Source organism: Sparus aurata, chromosome 10 (assembly GCF_900880675.1).
Source record: "Sparus aurata chromosome 10, fSpaAur1.1, whole genome shotgun sequence".
NCBI lineage: Eukaryota > Metazoa > Chordata > Actinopteri > Spariformes > Sparidae > Sparus > Sparus aurata.
The window spans coordinates 11441138-11458500 of NC_044196.1; the positions used below are offsets into that span (position 1 = coordinate 11441138).

At 40.3% G+C, this 17363-nt stretch overlaps 2 protein-coding genes across 4 annotated transcripts in view; one reads left to right on the forward strand and one right to left on the reverse strand.

Annotated features, from left to right (window-relative positions):
* Positions 1-15541, forward strand: part of LOC115589121 (type-2 ice-structuring protein-like) — a 53555-nt gene extending 38014 nt beyond the window's left edge. Inside the window, exons 2-9 of one of the 3 annotated variants that reach the window (XM_030429841.1) lie at positions 13047-13181; positions 13598-13639; positions 13751-13792; positions 13904-13945; positions 14439-14548; positions 14655-14789; positions 14881-14989; positions 15358-15541. In XM_030429841.1, coding sequence (XP_030285701.1) covers positions 13047-13181; positions 13598-13639; positions 13751-13792; positions 13904-13945; positions 14439-14548; positions 14655-14789; positions 14881-14989; positions 15358-15425 — 683 coding nt within the window. In that variant the 3' untranslated portion in view covers positions 15426-15541. Of the gene's footprint in view, positions 1-13046; positions 13182-13597; positions 13640-13750; positions 13793-13903; positions 13946-14393; positions 14549-14654; positions 14790-14880; positions 14990-15357 lie in introns of all 3 variants that reach the window. The other 2 variants (XM_030429842.1, XM_030429844.1) reach the window with 2 other exon arrangements.
* LOC115589124 (ladderlectin-like) lies at positions 5846-8090 on the reverse strand. Its single transcript, XM_030429851.1, has 6 exons — positions 7865-8090; positions 7436-7477; positions 6839-6948; positions 6598-6732; positions 6398-6506; positions 5846-6029 (listed from the first exon to the last, which is right to left on the reverse strand). Exons 1-6 carry the CDS (start codon positions 7923-7925, stop codon positions 5962-5964), a joined length of 525 nt encoding a protein of 174 aa, XP_030285711.1. The 5' UTR covers positions 7926-8090; the 3' UTR covers positions 5846-5961.
* Positions 15542-17363: the final 1822 nt, after the last annotated feature.

The window sequence follows — 17363 nt, forward strand, 5'->3', positions numbered from 1 at the left end:
GTCATTGTCTAAGAGTCTTTTTAAAACCTGATGTACGTGGTCTTTGTGAGTGTCACTGTCGGGCGAGTAAATCAATATGTCGTCAAGGTAAACGTACACGAAATGGTCAAGGAAATCCCTTAGGACGTCATTTATCATGGCTTGAAACACGGCAGGGGCATTTGTGAGCCCAAAAGGCATGACCCTGTATTCGTAGTGGCCGCTGGGTGTATTGAATCCGGTCTTCCACTCGTCACCCTCTCTTATTCGGACCAGGTGGTATGCGTTGCGTAGGTCCAGTTTAGTGAATATTTTAGCCTGTTGGAGTTGATCAAACACAGAGGACATGAGGGGGAGAGGGTAACGGTTCTTTATTGTAATATCGTTCAATGGGCTGTAATCAATGCAGGGTCTTAAAGACCCGTCTTTCTTCTTGACAAAGAAGAACCCCGCCCCTGCTGGGGACGATGATTGTCGAATCAAGCCTGCTTCTAGCGACGCCGAGATGTAATCGGTCATGGCGGCCTTTTCTGGACCAGAGACGGAGTACAGGCGCCCCTTGGGAATAGTGGAACCGGGGAGCAGGTCTATGGCACAGTCGTAGGATCGGTGAGGAGGAAGTGACAGGGCCCTTGTTTTGCTGAAGACTTGTCGAAGGTGGTGATAACAGGAGGGAACAGTATTCAGGTCCGGAAACTCTGAGTCTGTGGCAGGATTGGCAGAAAAAAGATTAATCTCCTTGACATTTCCCCCCCGGTTAGTAGAAAACGGACACGAAGAGACAAGATGGCCGCCCTCCCCACAGTAAAAACATCTCCCCTCTATCAGACGCTTTCGTCGCTCCTCTGGGGTCAGTCGGGCTCTCCCCAGCTGCATGGGCTCCTCCTCACGATCCGTGCGGAGGTGAGGTAGCGGCTCTGTTGGTGAACGCTGGGTGGTCGCCCAGCTAGGTGCGGAAGGGCAGGTGGGTCTCCCTGCAGCAGCCGATCCTCCACCTCGCTGTCGCTTCAGCTGAGCCAGTCGGTTGTCTGTCCTGATGGCGAGTGCGATGAGGTCATCTAGGTGGTCGGGTAGGTCCAGGGGGACGAGGAGGTCCTGTATGGGAGCTGTAAGACCCTTCAGAAAAACGTCGTAGAGCGCCGTGTCGTCCCACCCGCTTTCCGCTGCTAGAGTGCGGAAGCGGATGGCGTAGTCGCACACAGAGCCGCTGCCCTGCTTCAAACCGCTTAGCTCTTGTGCCTTTTCTCTGCTGGAGGACACCGGGTCAAAAGTCTTAGTTAGGGCAGCTTGAAAATCTGTGAAAGAGTTGCAGAGCGGTGAGCCCCGCCCCCATTCAGCGGATGCCCACGCCTTGGCTCTATCAGTAAGATGCGAAATCATGAATGCGATCTTCGATCGGTCCGTGGGAAATGCATGGGGCATCAGTTCATAGTGAATAGAACAGTCTATTAAAAATGTTTTGCACAAACCGGGAGCTCCAGCGTATGGAGCCGGAGGCGCCAGCTTGCATCCGGTTCCGGGGGGAGGTGAAGGCAGAGCGGAGGCGGCGGTTGTCGTGGGAGGCTGGGCCACCGGGACCGGTCGAGCAAACTGCCCAAGCAGGTCTTGCAGCTGAGATGAGAGGTGGCTCATGTTCGCTGCCATCGCCGTCTGAAACTCCTCCTGTCGGGCTAGACGTGATTCCTGGGCGCGCAGGATCTCCGTCAGTCGTTCTGCCTCTGCTGGGTCCATACTGGCCAGAGTATACTGTTATGACTTGGCAAGGATGAGGACTCAGACGCAGATTGAGAACGATTAATGCAAGCTTTATTTCTTAATTTCTTTGTGCTCTCTTCAGACGGAGTGATAACACAACAGGTATAAATTCTAGACTCGTCTAAACAGACGAGTAACAGGTATCTAACAAAAGATGCACAGGGCACAAAACAATAAACAGAAGATCGCTCCCGAGGGAGGAAGGGGCAAAAGGCCAAATCTACACTGATCTCAATAACAATAATTATGAAACTTTACAAAGGAAAATCACTCACGAGGAGGAGAGGGCAAAAGGCTATGAACGGAAACTATGCTGCACAGAGCTAGAAAAACTGCAAATGAAAACGCCCCAAGAGGAGAAAAGCAAAAGCACTATGAAATTAAACTAGCGTCTCAAAAGGAACGAGCTGACCAAAACTTTTAGAAAACAAAATCACTCTTCTACAGAGGGTACAAAGAAAACAGAAAACCAAGCAGGGCAATACTCAACAATGGCTTGACAATGGCTGTGGAAGACGGCTGGAGGTACGCGGCGAGACGATATACTCTGGCAACAAGACAGGGGAAGACAAGGACTATATACACATGAGGGAGGGTGACACAGGTGGACACAATCAGGGAATCAAGGGAGACATCAGACCGGTGACACAGGAGGAAGGGCAAGTGACCTGAAACGAGAGGAGGATTAGATTTTCAACATAAAACAGGAAGTTTGCCAGACAAAACCCCAAAACAGGACATCCCTCACCGCGGTGTGACAAAACTGTGTGTTTCGGATGAAATCAATTCAAACTCGACAAAAGTAGAACAAAATTACTAAATTGTGAATATGAGAAACGACTAAACTGTGTAAAGTACAGTAAGTTACAGTAATTGGTCTGAGTTGAGCTGAAAAGACTGGAGGTTGAGTAGAATCCATTTAGATTCTTACAGTACCTGAACTCTGCATTTCCATTTCCATGATGCCATGTTTTGGTGCATTTAGGAAACAAAAGAGCTAGCCTACAATCAGTGGGGGTTCTAGACCAGTTTTAATAGGGGGGCCAGGTTGGGGCCGGCTTTTTTGTTAGGGGGCACATACAACCTGGAAAAAAAGATAAATCCCTCATTCAGACAAAACAGTGTTTACAATTTCAGCTATTTTGATTGGGTAGTAAACTGCTGAGACACTTTATTTCTACCTTTCCCTTCAAAACAAAATCATTGCAAAAAATACTGTCATTGTATTATTGATGCAGACTCCCTGTCGGGGGGGCCACAGGGGGGTCCAGACTCGGAGTTACGGGGGCACTGGCCCCCCTAGAACCGCCCCTGCCTACAATATGTAGAATTAGAGAAGCAATACAGAACTTTATATGCAGACCTACTTTAGTCCTCCTGGTGTTTGTGAAGATGCACAAAAAAGTAGCCTGATTTGATAATAAATACAAGACATAGCAGCAGCCTAGATTTAAAAAAACAGTAAAAGAACAAAATGCAGTACAGTTTAGATTTTATTTTTGTCCATTTCAGTGTGAGTTAACCTTTTTTGAATCCTCAGCCACATGCAGCAGTCAACCCTCGGGCTTGAGCATAAAACACAATGATATTAATTTGATCATTTCATTTATCACAATTTGATAGAATAGATAAAATTCTGTGTGTAGGATGCACATTTTTGCTGTCAGAGAATGTAAGAATCATTGTAGGCCTAAAACCATGATAATGATGAATATATACATATATATGTATATATATATAGATATATATATATATACATATATATATCTATATTACTAATTTCCATGTAAAACGTAAAATCCGCAGAGAGCCACTGAAAGGAGCAAAAGAGCCCTGCATTAGATAAACAGTCTGATCAATTCTAGTGTACAGCCAAGTTATTCATTTGTCTAAAATGTCTCCAGCTCAGTGTGAAAAGTTAGATCAAGAGAGAAACTATGCCTCCGCTGGCTGATAGATAATGTGTGCTGTTACACTTAAACATTCAGATGAGTTTAAGTCTTTAAGACTAAGAGATGAGACAGGACAAAGTACATCAGGCAGAGAAGAATCTCTACACTTGCACTTATATTGATGTCAGTGATTTACATGTAGATTTACACATTACATGTAAGCTTCTCTGGACAAAAGCAAAACACCAAGACTGCAAAATGAACTACATTAGAGCTACAGGGAGGAGGAGGAGCCAATCATACACAACCTTTGTTTGCCACTGCTTTTCACTGAAGATATTTTAAGTTTGAACTGCGCTGTGACTTTCATTCTTTAGTCTTGTCTCTTTTAAACCTTTTCTATTTCAGCCTACTTGTTTTTTAATGTTTGTTTGTCTTCTTACTTGTTTTTAAATGCAATTTTTAATGTCTTTTAATGTTATTTGTATTCTCATGTAAAGCACTTTGAGTTGCCTTGTGTCTGAACTGTTCTATACAAATAAACTTGCCTTGCCTTAACGTGTGCTTTAATATCGACCGTTGTGCCGGTTGAATCCTGAATCCATTTTTTTAGATTAAACGCAGGTGAACCATATTTACAGAGTCTAAATACTGATTCTCTTCTTGTTTTTGATGTGTTTCTACTTTTAGGCTATGTTATTTAATTGAACTACAATTTTGTGTGTTTATTAAAAGGGACACTGTGTATACTGTTTGTATAGTAAATCAAAACTCGGAGTTTTGGTATTTGCAATATTAATTAGGTAATCATACAAAATCAAAAAGAGTTATATTTTTCTACATAACTGTATATATAGGCTGTTTAAGAAAATAAGGTCCCCAGAACACAGTTTGAAGACAGAAAGGTGGCAGGGTCCGCCAAATGTAAACAAAGTGTTTGATGCATTGCTATGGAAATACAGTGCAGGTTCCATTCCAATTGTTGGAGCTCAAAACAGGAAGTACTTATGGGGCGCCGATTGTAAAGTTGCACATGCTAAAATAAATGGCAACTTTTTGCCACATTTAAGCAAAAAAACATGTTCAAAAAACATGTGAATTTTTTTTGTAACTTTTGACCAGATTTACAGCAATATTTATGAACTTTGTGATATATACTTCTCTTGCAAAAATATAATGTCCTTCCTGGTGGCCTTAATTAGTTTACTGGCATTTTTGTGTGAATCTGCAAGGTGGAAAATTAGTGCTAAAAGTCACGTGACAGTTTTTCATACTTAGAATAGTTTTTTGGTCTTTTTAGGATTTTTTTTGTGTATGAAGGTTGTTCTGTTTTTGTACTTTTTTGAAAGATTTTAGTCTGTACTTCAAGTATTTTTTGTTTGTACTTGAAAGATTTTAGTCTGTACTTGAATTATATGTTTTTTAATTGAAGAGATATGTTTCTTTGTATGTATAAAAGATGCTGTATTTGTTTCTGAAGCATGATGTATTTGTTTGTTAGGTACGTTTCTTTTATGCAAAACAAAATTAGTTTGTGTATGATGTTTTGTCTTTGCAAACCATACCGACTGTTTGTGAATCGTTGGGCGTGAGTAAAACATGTTTTGTGTGTTTGTGAAGTTTTGGCATGATCTTAACTCTATAATTTTCAGTCTGATATTTCATTAGTTTCATGACATACTTCTCGAGACTGTGGTGTCAAATCTGTAGGAGGAGGTAATTATCAAAGAGGCATGAATTTGTGAAAAAATTTTGATTTAACATCAAAATGGACAACTTCCTGTTGGAGTGACGGTATTGGTCCAAGAGATTTTTTTGTGTGTCTGCTCATGACAAATGTGCACACTGAATTTCGTTCTTGTATGTGCATGTAGGAGGCGGGGCGTTATAATTGGGGGCACTATAGAGCCCGCAGGTCACAAGCACACCCAATGACATTAAATTATCACATTTTTTGCCAGATGTGATGTATGTTCCAAATATGGTGAGTTTTGGGGTATGTTCAAACCTCTAAAACTGCGCTCAAAGTGCAGAATAACCATAAAGCGAGGGACACAAACAAGAAACTAAATCTCACCATGACCCATACGGGGCTCCATACTAATTAACAATGGCTGTTTGATTAAATCATCAACAACATCAACTATCTCACAGTGTTGTAATTAATGGTTTATGTGTGTCTATGTCTAATATAGGGTTTGTCAGACTCACACACAGAGTTTTTTCAATACTTGACAACTTTAATTGTGTTAAAGACAAGAAAAAACAATCATCCTATCATACACCCATTGTCTGTGTTCATGATAGGTATGTGTCTCTGCTGTCCAAAGAGATGTTACAGCTTTTTGCCGCAGGCGAACGACTTTAACTGGTCGCAAGGCTGATCACCAAATTTCTCCTCATCTGTAAAAGGAAAGAGGGAGTTATTTAGGGATAACTTGATAATAATTCAAAATGTATTTAATGAGGCCAAGTATATGTAAATGTAACGATTCAACTACAACTTGTCTTTGTTGTACAATAGACTGAAAGGTATTGAGAGCAACCCGATCAACAAATGCATCCCGAGAGATCTGATCACAAAAGGAACGCTTCAAGCTCTTCAATTCACGGCTGGCATTCAGGTGACCTTTTGTGGTCGGAGCTCACTTACACACTTGCTCTATATGCAAATGTACGTTATATACATTCTGACACAACAAAATAAATACCTTTATGTAGAACAACCGCTGAAGTGAAAAATAAGTGTCTCAAACTATACATAAATTTACCTCCATAGTTCATCAGGAGACAGTCTGCATCACGAGAGTCATCAGGCTCTCCTGTAGCCCAGAAGGTGTAACTGAAGTCTGTTCCATCGCTCCAGAACCAGGTACCCTCCTAGAAGATTACAGTTCAATCAAAATAATACAATAGACAGTAAGTTTTTCTTTTATATCTACTTTTAGATTTAGTATAATCAGTAATATACCTGTGTTGCGTCAAAGCCTCCAAGCCATGTTTCAGGAAATCCTAAAGTCAGCCTCTGTATCATACTCTGAATCGCGTGCTGCTCATCAAAGCTGTGCACTGATGCAAGGTTTCCACCCAGAGTCTGACAGTGTTTCTACACAAGGACAGAAAGAGGTGCCACACAAATCATTCACTACATATCAAGTCATACAAAGACACCAAATTGAAGAATATGCCAAAATCCAAACCATCCTGATTACCTCAGCATCGGCCCAAGTCATGTGAGATGGAACGTAGAAGAAACAGCTATCATTGTAACGAGTCCAATTACCAGGACAAGATGGCACCACCTCTGCTATATCGCTGTTGCCTGAATACAAATTCAGAAAAGAACTGAACATGGGAGGCATCGAATCAGGTGAAAGATTAAAGGTAGGTGGTTTTCAGCTTCTGGACCCTCGTACAGTAAAAATGTAAAGCACCCATTTTCCTGGTAAATCCTGAGCTCCATCAGAGCAGTCAGAACACATTTGTTTCAGAAGCTAGAGATTTCCCTCTGTCCTGTCAAGTTTATAGCTGTAGCTTTTCGATTTGCTGCTTCAAGTGTGCCACGATATTTGCTGCAGTAGCAGGAAATATACTGCACCAGGCTTGTGTTGGTCACTTTCTGCTGCTTCCTCTGCAGCCACTGTAGGCATTGTTTGAATTGTTTTAAATATTCATCAAGATTATAACACACTTTTATGTGTGAAATTGGTGGAGTTACCTTTTAGACACTTTAAAGAGCATACCATGAAATTATTAAGTCAATTTGCAGAATGCATTTTTGTAAAAAAAATGAACAAAAACCAACTCACCTTTTGGTCCTGAGTTTAAACAAGCCTCTCCTTCTGGAACAGCTGGAGGTTTGACACAAAACAAAGTGACTCATTTAATTTGCTGTTATACAATAATAGCACACAAACTGTGGTCTCTCTTTGCAGTGTAGAAGAGATTGAGACGTATTTACCACCAGTCATAAAATAATCCCACACTACTCAATTCAAAGGGACTTAACTGCTTGGACAAGCTGTATGGAGCTACGTTGTGTTTATTCAGTGATTCAGTAAAACAAGTGCCCATCCACTTCAGGAGAATGCTGCAACTGTGTTTTTCTGTAAAGCTCCAGAAATGTTTGGAGGACTACGAAACTTAAACCCGACTTTCCTTTTAACATTAGGGTGAGCGGATAATGACTGAAATTTCATTTTTGACGGATAAATATTATCTGAGGTTATTGTACTCACCAGCAGCTCTGGTCAGAGCCATTATGGCACAGACAAATAGAGACACGGTCAGCATCTTCATGGTCGTGGTGATACAGATGTTCAGAGTGATGACTATCTTCAATAGAAAGAAACAGACGTGCTGTAAAAGTTCTGACTTGAGGACAAGATGAGTGGTTGTTAGAGGAAGGAGAGAGGACAGAGCAGAAGAAAAGATGTAGCAGGTAAAACAAACCTTGTGGTGGATTGTCCTGTCGCCTTCCTCTGTGGATAAAAACAAGCTCCTTTATACAGTTGCTTATGTAAATAATTTCAGTTAGAAACCTTCCCTAACCTCAGATTATTTGTAAAGGCTTATCGAATTATTTGTTCCATCATAAGTCATCACTTCCCACTCTGTTTACTCTTGTTAAAGGGTGACCAAAGTTTAAGCAGTGACACATGCTTCAGGTGAGCAGTCCGCCAAAAATCTCTTTCAACACACTGGCTGAATCTTTGCTCATATTCGCTCTGCAAGGCCTGGTTTTCAAAAGGAAGAAGAATGTGTGCTGTAAAAGAGGATGATATCTCTGGTTTTACTCTGAAGTTTGTAATCATTTGTTTTTTTAAATTGTGCATAATCAGTTATTGTCACAGTATCATAAGAGTGCAACGCAAGACCAGTAGACCTCCAAGAACTGCATTGAAGGCACGTGAAGCAGTTGTACACAGACACTCTTCTACCATCCAGCTCTTTGCCCCGTCTGCCAATTTAAAGGGATATTCCGGTGTAAATTTAATCCATGGTCTAACACACTGTGACACAGAGTAAGACCTCCCTCGAGAGACCAAGTTAGCAGACCGCTAATTTACGGAGTTTTAGTAACCTCAGAAAAAGACAGCACGATAACAATATACTGCAGTATATGCCTCCAACAAGAAACTGCCATCAAAAAGCCACAAAAAATTCAGAATAGCACCAAACTTCAGCAACAGTACAAATAGGGTCTCAGCACATAGTCCGGGGCATCTAACCTCCGCTAGCTTAGCTGGATTTCTATTGTGAAGTGAACACAGCTCTCAAATCTCCAGCAGCAGCTTCCTGTTGTGGGGAAGTCCCGACGAGAACTATGTGCTGAGACCCTATTTGTACTGTTGCTGAATTTTGGTGCAGTTTTGAGCATTATTAGAGGCTTTATGATGGCGGTTTCTTGGTTGGAGGCGCAAACTGCAGTATATTGTCATCATGTGGTCTTTTTTTGTGGTTGCTAAAACTCCATAAATTAGCGATCTGCTAACTTGATCTCTCGAGGGGGGTTCTTACTCTGTGTCACGGTGTGTTAGACCATGGATCAAACTTAAACCACCACGGGGTCACAAGCTTTCAGCCGATCTGCCCCCAGCCTCTGGAACTCTCTCCCACCAGACTTTCACACTTCTGACACTGTCTCCATCTTTAAATACCACCTGAAAACGCATTCATTCCAAGTGGCTTACTCGGTATCAGACTAATCATAGAATCACACTCTCGCCGATTTTATGTGATTTGCTTATTCACAAAATGCATTATTATCATTATTATTATTATTATTATTACAAGTCAGCATGTTAGGTACACAGGAGCTTATGAGCTGAACATCCTTGGGAACAAAGGTTGCTCACCTCCTCTGTGTTCTCCAGCCCGGGCAGCTGAGCCAGCATCCTGAAGTGAACCCCTTAAATTCTATGTACAGAGCGTGGGAGATGTCCTGAGGTCCTGTGTGCTGTCCTCAGTGTTTGCTCCTCACACACGATGGAAAGTGCTCTGACCGGCAGTCCAATGGCTTTAGAGTGGATTTTGACTTTTGCAGACTTGGAGTGGAACCAGGCAGTGATGGAGAAAGTGATGACACTCTCTATGAAGGAGAAATAAAATGTCTGTAAAATGTTCTTATTTACCCCAAAAGTGTTGAGCTTCCTCAGGAGATGCCAGCAGCGCTAGTATCTCCTGAGGAAGCTCAACACTTTTGGGGTAAATAAGAACATTTTAAGGATCGGATTTATCTCCTCAGTGTTGGAGGCACATTTAAGCGCACTGTCAAAAACAGTATTTGTACTCCTCCACAAGCTCTACATTCCTCCCATGGATTGTGCTGATGCCAGCTGCAGTCGGCATCTGCCTGCTGGAAAATGTCACCATGATCTCAAAAGGTCGACATACCAAATACTAAGATATTCTGAAATTCATGGATATTTTTTCTTAGTTTTTAACTTTTCACTCAAATTGTTAAGCTCATCATTCATGATGCAAAGGAAATAAAATAAAAAAATGTTGCAGGTGGTATTTAAAGATGGAGACAGTGTCAGAAGTGTGAAAGTCTGGTGGGAGAGAGTTCCAGAGGCTGGGGGCAGATTGGCTGAAAGCTCGTGACCCCGTGGTGGTTAAGTTTGATCCATGGTCTAACACACCAGTCTACTTGAAACCCCTATATGGCCCATACTAAACTCAGAAATGTTGTTTTGTCTTTTACTATTGAAATGTCATCTATAGGTTTAGCAGATGAGATTAAGCTTGTTTGCTAAAAGTTGCATGTTGGGCAATTTGCATAATTAGCATAATGATCTTATTAAGGGGAGACACTACAGATGAAGAATAGGGTCATTTTTTTAACTAATATATATCACCATGAAACTTCCCCAGTTAATTACTTACATTAAGACAGTTACTTTTTGTATAATGAGTTTTCTGAAATTGTATGTTTTAATATGCAAATTAGGTATTATCCAATTAAATATGTGCTAATTTGCATACATTTCCAGAACATAAATCTAAACACTGGATAAAGCCAGGTTCAAAATTCTTGTTTCATTTTGTTGAGATATTATAGCCAAAGGGTTTTTACAGAGGGAATTTTAGATATCTCTTTTCATCACTCCATAAATCAGAAAATACTGTCAACAGCAATAAAAAAACAACAACAACATTTTCGCCCTGTTTTTAGGATTAACATTTTATATAAATCAGGCTATGAATGATATAAGAACAAACCCCTCTGTTAAAACCTTCAGAATATAGATAGGAATAAAACTGGAAAGTTTGGTGTATATAAGTGCTACTGAAGTGGAGATTTTTGGCGTATGAGAAAAAAATCAATTAAAGAAAACGGCCTTTCAACAAATGTACTGTATAAGAAATCTATAGAAGGAAATAGACAAAGTGAAGTAAAATGAACACCTAAATGTGTATTTTGGATGTTTTCTTTTCACTAGTCTGAGAGAGGACATGTTATGGAAGCAAAATAACCCAAAATCTCAAAATTGACAGTGCATAAAAAACTGTGTTTTTGCCTGCCATGTTTCCCCTAATGGCGAGAAACTAAAAATGGCTATAATTTGCTTCTAGTTAACTTTGAAAGGTGATCTAAGAGTCTAAGTCCATGTTTGTGATATCAAGAAATCCCAAAGCGCCGAATGTTTCATAACCCCCCTCCTCCACCCTTCTATAGACTTCTTATACAATACATATGAAGGCCGTTTTCTCAAAATGAGTTTTTTCTCATACTCTGAGACAAAAATCTCTGCTTCAGTAGCACTTATATAGACCAAACTTTCCAGTTTTATTCCTATCTATAATCTGAAGGTTTTGAAAGAGGGGTTTGTTCACATATCATTCATAGCCTGATTTATAGAACATTTTATTCCTAAAAACAGGGTGAAAATTGTTTTTGTATGGCTGTTGACAGTATTTTCTGATTTATGAAGTGATCAAAAGAGATATCCAAAATTCCTTCTGTAAAAACTTTGGCTATAATATGTCAACAAAATGAAACAAGAATTTTGAACTTGGCTTTATCCAATGTATGCTAATTAGCGCAGATTTAATTAGATAATGCCCAATTTGCATATCTAAAGATACAATTTCAGAAAACTCATAATACAAAAAATAATTGTCTTCATGTTAGTTATCAACTGGGGAAGTTTCATGGAGATTCACATTAGTTAAAAAAATGTCCTTATTCTTCACCTGTAGTGTCTCCCCTTAATCAGCTAATCATTCAAATTGCCTAACATGTAACTCTAAGCGACCATGTTGAATTTCATCCACTAGGCCTATGGATTACATTTCAATCATAAAAGTTTGTAGGAAACACGATTTCTGGGTCCAAGAAATTTCCAGTAGACTACACCGTGACACAGAGTAAGAACCCCCCTCGAGAGATCAAGTTAGCAGACCGCTAATTTATGGAGTTTTAGCAACCACAAAAAAAGACCACATGATGACAATATACTGCAGTATGCGCCTCCAACCAAGAAACCGCCATCATAAAGCCTCAAATAATGCTCAAAACTGCACCAAAATTCAGCAACAGTACAAATAGGGTCTCAGCACATAGTTCTCGTCGGGACTTCCCCACAACAGGAAGCTGCTGCCGGAGATTTGAGAGCTGTGTTCACTTCACAATAGAAATCCATCTAAGCTAGCGGAGGTTAGATGCCCTGGACTATGTGTTGAGACCCTATTTGTACTGTTGCTGAAATTTGGTGCTATTCTGAGCAATATTTGTGGCTTTTTGATGGCAGTTTCTTGTTGGAGGCATATACTGCAGTATATTGTTATCGTGCTGTCTTTTTCTGGGGTTACTAAAACTCCGTAAATTAGCGGTCTGCTAACTTGGTTTCTCGAGGGGGGGTCTTACACAGTTTCACAGTGTGTTAGACCATGGTTTAAATTTACACCGGAATATCCCTTTAAATTGGCAAACGGGGCAAAGAGCTGGATGGTAGCTGCTTCACGTGCCTTCAATTGCCCCCCGGGGACCAATACAGTTTTTGGAGGTCTACTGGTCTTGCGTTGCACTTCTATAACACTGTTGCAATAACTGATTATGCACAATTTAAAAAAAAAAAACAAATGATTACAAACTTCAGACTAAAACCAGAGATATCATCCTCTTTTACATCTCACATTCTTCTTCCTTTTGAAAACCAGGCCTTGCAGAGCGAATATGAGCAAAGATTCAGCCAGTGTGTTGAAAGAGATTTTTGGCGGACTGCTCACCTGAAGCATGTGTCACTGCTTAAACTTTGGTCACCCTTTAACAAGAGTAAACAGAGTGGGAACTGATGACTTATGATGGAACAAATAATTCGATAAGCCTTTACAAATAATCCGAGGTTAGTCAAGGTTTCTACTTAAAATAATTTACATAAGCAACTGTATAAAGGAGCTTGTTTTTATCCACAGAGGAAGGCGACAGGACAATCTGTTTCTTTCTATTGAAGATAGTCATCACTCTGAACATCTGTATCACCACGACCATGAAGATGCTGACCGTGTCTCTACTTGTCTGTGCCATAATGGCTCTGACCAGAGCTGCTGGTGAGTACAACAACCCCAGATAATATTTATCCGTCAAAAATTAAATTTCAGTCATTATCCGCTCACCCTAATGCAGATGGAAAGTCGGGTTTAAGTTTCATAGTCCTCCAAACAGTTCTGGAGCTTCACAGAAAAACACAGTTGCAGGATTCTCCTGAAGTGGATGGGCACTTGTTTTACCGAATAACTGAATAAACACAACGTAGCTCTGTACAGCTTTTCCAAGCAGTTAAGTCCCTTTGAATTGAGTAAAGTGGGATTATTTTATGACTGGTGGTAAATACGTCTCATTCACTTCTTCACTAAAAAGCGTATGACCATAGTTTGTGTGCTATTATTGTGTGCGTAGAGTGATAGCAACAAAATAAGAACAAATAACATGAAATGAGCCACTTTGTTTTGTGTCAAACCTCCAGATGTTCCAACAGGAGAGCCTGATTTAAACTCAGGACCAGAAGGTGAGTTGGTTTTTGTTCATATTTTTTACAAAAATGCATTCTGCAAATCGACTTAATAATTTCATGGTATGCAAATTAAATGAGTCACTTTGTTTCATGTCAAACCTCCAGCTGTTCCAACAGGAGAGCCTGATTTAAACTCAGGACCAGTAGGTGAGTTGGTTTTTGTTCATATTTTTTACAAAAATGCATTCTGCAAATCGACTTAATAATTTCATGGTATGCAAATTAAATGAGTCACTTTGTTTCATGTCAAACCTCCAGCTGTTCCAACAGGAGAGCCTGATTTAAACTCAGGACCAGAAGGTGAGTTGGTTTTTGTTCATATTTTTACAAAAATGCATTCTGCAAATTGACTTAATAATTTCAGGGTATGCTCTTAAAAGTGTTTAAAAAGTAACCCCACCAATTTCACACATTAAAGTGTGTTATATTCTTGATGAATATTTAGAACAATAAGAACAATGCCTACAGTGGCTGCAGAGGAAGCAGCAGAAAGTGACCAACACAAGCCTGGTGCAGTATATTTCCTGCTACTTAAAGGGAGCTTTACTCCGATTTGAAGATATTCCTACATAGCTTTCAGTCATTTTAAATGTTTCCATGTGTACAGTTATGTCACTGCAGCAAATATTATGGCACACCTGAAGCAGCAAATCTAAAAGCTACAGCTATAAACTTAACAGGACAGAGGGAAATCTCTGGCTACGAGGGTCCAGAAGCTGAAAACCACCTACCTTTAATCTTTCACCAGATTCGATGCCTCCCGTGTTCAGCTCTTTGCTGAATTTGTTTTCAGGCAACAGCGATATAGCAGAGGTGGCGCCATCTTGTCCTGGTAATTGGACTCGTTACAATGATAGCTGTTTCTTCTACGTTCCATCTCACATGACTTGGGCCGATGCTGAGGTATTCAGGATGGTTTGGATTTTGGCATATTCTTCAATTTGGTGTCTTTCTATGACTTGATATGTAGTGAATGATTTGTGTGGCACCTCTTTCTGTCCTTGTGTAGAAACACTGTCAGACTCTGGGTGGAAACCTTGCATCAGTGCACAGCTTTGATGAGCAGCACGCGATTCAGAGTATGATACAGAGGCTGACTTTAGGATTTCCTGAAACATGGCTTGGAGGCTATGACGCAACACAGGTATATTACTGATTATACTAAATCTAAAAGTAGATATAAAAGAAAACCTTGCCGTCTATTGTATTATTTTGATTGAACTGTAATCTTCTAGGAGGGTACCTGGTTCTGGAGCGATGGAACAGACTTCAGTTACACCTTCTGGGCTACAGGAGAGCCTGATGACTCTCGTGATGCAGACTGTCTCCTGATGAACTATGGAGGTAAATTTATGAATAGTTTGAGACACTTATTTCTCACTTCAGCAGTTGTTCTACATAAAGGTATTTATTTTGTTGTGTCAGAATGTATATAACGTACATTTGCATATAGAGCAAGTGTGTAAGTGAGCTCCGACCACAAAAGGTCACCTGAATGCCAGCCGTAAATTGAAGAGCTTGAAGCGTTCCTTTTGTGATCAGATCTCTCGGGACGCATTTTTTGATCGGGTTGCTCTCAATACCTTTCAGTCTATTGTACAACAAAGACAAGTTGTAGTTGAATCATTACATTTACATATACTTGGCCTCATTGAATACATTTTGATTCATTATCAAGTTATGCCTAAATAACTCCCTCTTTCTTTTTACAGATGAGGAGAAATTTGGCGATCAGCCTTGCGACCAGTTAAAGCCGTCCGCCTGCGGCAAAAAGCTGTGACATCTCTTTGGACAGCAGAGACACATACCTATCATAAACACAGAAGATGGGTGTATGATAGGATGATTGTTTTTTCTTGTCTTTAACACAATTAAAGTTCTCAAGCATTGAAAAAACCCTGTGTGTGAGTCTGACAAACACTACATTAGACATGAACACACACAAACCATTAACAACAGCACTGTGAGATGGAGGAGGATCTCCATCCTCCAGTGATTGTCAGAGTTGTATGTTTCTTTCTTTCTTACCTTCGGGCATCTTCCATCAGCTCTGGAGTCATGTGAGAGGAAATTTGATTACATCAGCCTCTCCAGAGAGGAACATTTAGAGGATCGATAACCTCTAATTGATATAATGGAAAACGTTGTTGTAATGCCGCCAGTGCCACTGAGATACAATTTTAACCATCTGCTAACAACGTATCTAACAAAATATCACACTTGACAGAGTCATTGTTTATGAAAAGGGATACAAACGAGGAGGGCTGAAATCTGATCCATGTAGAAAACATGTGATTGAAGCAGCAGCAGTGCTTGTGTGTTGCTGTAGCTTTTGTTTACTCTGTACTGTGGCACAGTGCGAAAACAGAAATCTTTTTATTCTTTGGAAATGTTTCAATTTGACACAAGACAAAGATTTGAGGATTAGAAATAAATGATGTCTTAAACATAATCTAGTGTTTTGGTTTGAGCTACTGGTCTGTAAATTCACCTGACAAAGAACAGGAAAGAGCAACTGATGTAGATTTTTTGGGGGGCTTTTTATGAAGCAGAATTCAAGTTTTTGCTTGGCCAAAACATGCTTTTCCAACCCTGCTGGAAAAACCAGCATAGACCAGCACCAAAACACAACATGCTGGTCCAGCATAGTTGTGTTTTGGTGCTGGTCTATGCTGGTTTTTCCAACACGGTAGCCATTTTCCATATCACACCTGTAGTGAAGAATCTTTGTGTGATGAGTCCATCCACAGGCTGGATGTTTCCGTCTTTTACAGGTGTAGCTGCCTCTTGCCTTTGGAAATAAAACCTAGGTTACCACTTTAGGGAAAACGTTAGTTAGCTGGGCCAGTAACGTAGTAGGACACAGATTCAACTAACCCTAACCCTTCTGGTCATGCTTTTTAAACTTGGTAAGGTGAATAAAACAAAGGGACACCCCTTTGAATATTGATTAACCTGTCTGCATTTAGTAATCCAGTTAAACTGACCTGCTGTCCTCAGTCACAGTTGCTACACAACCAGACACACACAATCAAGTCCACCGTCTTATTTTTACCTTCTGTTCCCCCAGAGGTTTCTGAAGTTAGCATACTTCCCATAACAGCACACAGGCTCTCTCCCTAAATGTGTATATGACATAACTGAAGCCCAGTGGGTCAGACTATAAATAGAAAAGCAACAGAAGTCCCCCCATGTCTGCACACAGCCTGCTCTTATCATGAACATTACATGACTTCTCACTGCACATCACTGAGCATTTTATTTCCTCAATTTGGCTTTATTGTTCCCCTTCTTTAGCCACTGTGACTGTTAAGACAGTGTAGAAGTGACTCAGGGAACTGTTAGTGTGTGAACCGTGAGGTGAAGCAAAGACTTGAACCCAAAAGTCACATGAGTTTGGTCATTCAAATTCCTTCACTGCATTTTCTCTCCTTTGCCCGTCAGAGATTTCGGTCACATGAAGCATCTTAAACTCCAGAATTCATCGTGTTTGCAGGTATTTTAAGGTTTCTGTGAAGGTTTATTAAAGTCAATAATCACTGATGATTGGTTTGAATTTTTGAATGCCAAATTCAAAGTTTTATTTTAACTATATCCTGTCATCTGCTGGTTTATGTCCTACGTATTTAATCCAACAACGATTGTTGATTAGTATGGAGCCCCCTAAGGGTCATGGTGAGAATTAGTTTTTTTGTATTTTGTTTCCTCACAACTCAGT